The sequence below is a fragment of the Nanorana parkeri genome, unplaced genomic scaffold, assembly GCF_000935625.1.
Source record: "Nanorana parkeri isolate BGI_ZX_2015 unplaced genomic scaffold, ASM93562v1 scaffold439, whole genome shotgun sequence".
Lineage (NCBI taxonomy): Eukaryota > Metazoa > Chordata > Amphibia > Anura > Dicroglossidae > Nanorana > Nanorana parkeri.
The window spans coordinates 856,931-861,263 of NW_017306707.1; the positions used below are offsets into that span (position 1 = coordinate 856,931).

General features: G+C 49.0%; 1 protein-coding gene across 2 annotated transcripts in view; it reads right to left on the bottom strand.

Annotated features, from left to right (window-relative positions):
* PCCB (propionyl-CoA carboxylase beta subunit) overlaps positions 1–4,333 on the bottom strand; it is a 23,669-nt gene extending 19,336 nt beyond the window's left edge. Inside the window, exons 1-2 of one of the 2 annotated variants that reach the window (XM_018560188.1) lie at positions 4,113–4,333; positions 2,663–2,782 (exon numbers count right to left, since the gene is read on the bottom strand). In XM_018560188.1, the coding sequence (XP_018415690.1) occupies positions 2,663–2,782; positions 4,113–4,283 (291 nt within the window). In that variant the 5' untranslated portion in view covers positions 4,284–4,333. The remainder of the gene's footprint in view (positions 1–2,662; positions 2,783–4,112) is intronic. The other variant, XM_018560189.1, reaches the window with a different exon arrangement.

The window sequence follows — 4,333 nt, forward strand, 5'->3', positions numbered from 1 at the left end:
AAAAAAAAAAGTCTGCAGATAGCAAAGAAGCTATTGCTTCCTGTGCTATCTGCCATCATTTTAGGGGGTTGCTCTCTCCCAGCCCCCCCTAACCACCCCCTCCGCGGATAGGGGGTGGGGGAAGAGGGCACCTCCCTGAAATGAGAGGGACACCTCCCCGAAATTGCTTCTTTCAGGTTGGGATCCCTGGCATTGGCCTATACACATACCGCACAGCAATGAAATAATATATTGAACTAGGATCACACTAATCCAGCACGTTATTATTCTGAGTTGCCCCACGTGAGATTAATAACGTGCTGCATTAGTGTGATCCTAGTTCATTTTATTACTTCATTGCTGTGCTGTATGTGTATAGGCCAATATAGTTGGATCTGTATGTGCGTTAATTAATCGATTAAAAAAAAAAAATTTCGATTAATCGAACAGGAAAATTTTAATCATTACCAGCCCTACTAATAACAGCTTACACGTTATATAACCTAAACTGAGTGTGGTGCAGCTGCGACATTCCTGAATAGGAAGCTTTGTGGTCGATTTCACTTGTCTACATTAAATTGATATTTAGAGCTGCAACAGTTAATCGATTTAGTCGATTAAAATCGACGATTGAAAACGTTGGCAACGTTTTCGATCGTCGATTCGTCGGCTATCGATTGATTTGCCTGTTCGGGGCTCCACATGCAGCCTGAGCCGCGCGTCACACGCTTCTCCCGTTGCGGCCGCCGTGCCCACGGCACAGGCCGCGTAAGCCACGCCCACCGCACGCTGAAGCCGCGCACGCCGCTGCTCTCCTCGGCGCGATCTCCCTCACCCGTCGCTGGCCCGCTGACAATCGAGGGCCCACCTTCTGAAAGCAAGTCAGTGGTGGAATAGCTGTACGGAGCTGCAGTGTGGAACAGGTGTGCGGGGATATAGTGGTGGAATAGGTGTGCAGGGGTGCAGTGTGGAACGGGAAACAAAAAAAAAAAAAAAAAAAAAAAAATCACACAGCTGCTCTCCAAAGTATGAATATTTAATTACTTCATTAAAAAGGTAATAAAGGATTTAACCAATCCCACGATAGTCTCATCTGAAACAACTGCGCTACCTGGTAATGTGGCTGCAGTGCATGAGTGGGAAAAAAAGGGTTTGTCTCTGTAATCTAGATTGTATGTCATGCCCAGTATGTGTACAGGACAAGTGCCATTCAAATAATGTGCCATGGGTCACACAATACAAAGGTGCGTCAGCTCCAAACCACAGGAGAGAACTTACACTAGGCTGCCTTATAACCTCCGATCATGGATACAAGTGATAATATGGGATCTATCTCAGGTCCACGCTACACAGGAGCACAGATCAATATAATTGCCGGCCCAACAATACTCACTAAAGCAATGTGTCCCCTGTGAGAATCTTTAAAGACACGCATACAAAAAGACAGAGGGATAGGACTGCGGGCAATCCATTGACACCGATTCACTATTAATGTGCAGCTTTTGTCAGTGGGGGGGAGGGGGTGGTTCCCCCACATAGTGATCAGAAGCAATACGGCATCAGCTTCAAAAGGAGAACAATCGCCTTTTAAAGTTTTTTGTTAAAAAAAAAAAAAGAAGAAGAAGATTACAGATAAAAGATTAACTTAAAGGAGAACTGTGGGTTTAGGGCTTTTCCCCATAGTTCTCCTTAGGGTAACGGGAAGACACAAACTAGCGTCCTCCCGTTACCCCAGGCTCAGTATACTGCGAGCTACGCCGCAGCTGAAGCGGATCCCGACAACTGTGCCGGGATCCGCCCAGCTGCGTGACTGACAGCTGGCTCTGCCTATCTAGAGGCAGAGCCAGCTGGACCCGCCCCCTCCCCCGTCTGTTCCGCCAGTCAGCGCTGGCGGATCGGAAAGGGATTCTCCTTTAAAGTCCATTTGTCTGAGAATAGAGGGAATACAAGTCCTGTCTGCCACTCATATACTCAATGGAGCGCAAATGTGGTGACATCACATCACTCGTAGTCCATTGATACTTCCTCCAGTCCCATAACTGAAAGCTTGTACCTGGGTACAGACAGGATCTGGGAGGAATAGTCTGCAGATCCTGAGCCGAATTCACTGATCACAGTTGCGATGCTTTGCGGGCTCAAATGACAAATTATTTTTAATTTTAAATACATGCATTTATTATTTTATTAACGTGTGTGCATTTATTATTTTCTATAAAAGTTGGACTATGCCTATAAATCATGTCTAAGTGCGCCCGCTCAGTGTCTAGGATGAACATTGATCTCCAAGGTGAGTAAAGATTTTGCTGCCAGCTTCTGGAGATAAGTGACAAAATCAATTGAAAATATTACAAATCCCTTCAGAAACAAGTCCGGGGTATACACAGTGCAAATGGTTACAGCCAATAAAGGAATAACCTATTCCTAGACTGAGAACATGCGGCATTCCCGATCCTGAGACTCATTTACATGTGTACATTCATGGTGCAGTTCAATGCATGATGAGCTCGGTGCCATCAGAGTCAATGGTGCTGATCCCATCTGCAGTAATAGTGCCACTGACTAGAATGACACAAATCACATCATACATTTTGTGTGCAGGCTCACACACATTTAAGGATGCGCTGAGGGTCTTGGTTTTGCTTTGACCAATAAGGATTGATATCAGAGGAAGGCGAAAACGCACCTTGTTCTTGTCTTCTTGCATTCCGAAATCGGCACATCGATGTTCCACAAACATGTCATACTCGGCAAAACTGCCCGGATCCAGCAACAGACCGATCCTCTCCCGGGCTGTCAGCTTTCCCTGGAACACAGGACAGAAGAGAAGTTACCACAGCGTGAACACTTCATACATGAAAGGTCTACTAGGATTTCTATAGAAGGCAGAATATCACCCAGGACTAAAAATCACCTCTGAACTCTATATGGTCAAATGTACGCGTCCCCCCTTCCAGATCATGGCGTTCAGATATTTCCCGTGAAGTGTCCTGTTCGGGTTCCAGCATACAAAAATATTTGACACAATGGTCTCACCCTTGTGTTAGGAGTTTGGTGAAGGGCCTTTCCTGTCCTAGTAGGACTGTGCTCCTGTGTGCATGGCCAGTTCTATAGACATGGACTGACGAGTTTGGTATTGAGGAACATAAGTGACCAGCACAGATCACTCCACCCATCAGCCAGCCTGGTCTTCTGGGCCACCAGCAATACTTCATATCACAGATGGAATCTAGTGAAAAGCCTTTGCAGAGAAGTGGTGACTTCCGCACCGAGTCCGCCGTGTCCATACGCACCGAGTCCGCCGTGTCCATACGCACCGAGTCCGCCGTGTCCATACGCACCGAGTCCGCCGTGTCCATACGCACCGAGTCCATCCGCAGCTTTCGATAGAACACCGGATTCACCTGGGCAGTCCAGGTTTTGAGTCCTGTAGGTGCTGTTTCCCGGGTTTTAGGCCAGCTGAAACCCAGACACAGCACATACAGGACGCAAAACCCGGACTGTGCAGGTGAATCCGGGACAGGTGGCAACCTCATGCACACGGTGAACCCACGTACAACGGTGACATCAGAACGCAGCATCATTCCCCGTGTGTATGAGGGGCTCCTAGAGGGGAATTCCCTCATGTTGGAGACTGACAGGTAGGGATTTGCTGGGGATCGGTGCCAACCAAAAAGTCTGCACAAAACTGTCAGAGGCCGCCACCCCTCCTCCTGGCCAATCAGCTGCGGCCGGGGCATTTCCTGCCCCACAGCTTCAAGTAATGGGAATGCCCTGGCCGCAGCTGATTGGGCCAGGAAGGGGGGGTGTCATTGACAGTTTTACATGGGGTTGAGCAAACTCAGTTTTCAGCACACACACACACACACACACACACGTCCCCACTGACAGGAAGTGAGGTGAAATCTCCCACATGGGGATCCGATGGAAGAGATAAAAGTTTACATGGAGTTCGAACCGTTCCTCACTCCTTCCAGAGAATGAGGGAGAAAAATATTCCCGTTACAGATGTTTTACAGACAGAAGCTAAATCCCAAGAGAGCTGTGCTGGTCCTGTCACTGTCCCGTCCATGTTGCAGTCCCGTCCATGTTGCGGTCATGTCACTGCCCCGGTCCTGTCCCTGTGCCCTCCTCACCCTCTTGTGCTGGGCCTGAATCCTCTGCTCTCCTCCGCCCAGCAGTGCCTCGCTCCTCTTCCTCTCTATCCTCTCCGGCACGGACAGGTGACTGGCGGAATAGAGGCGGCCCGGTACCCGCTGTATTCGGAGCCCGGCCAGGAGCCGGGTCACACCACGGACGGCAGCCATGACAACTCCTCAGCTCACAGGCCAATCAGCGGCCAGCAGAGAACGGCCGC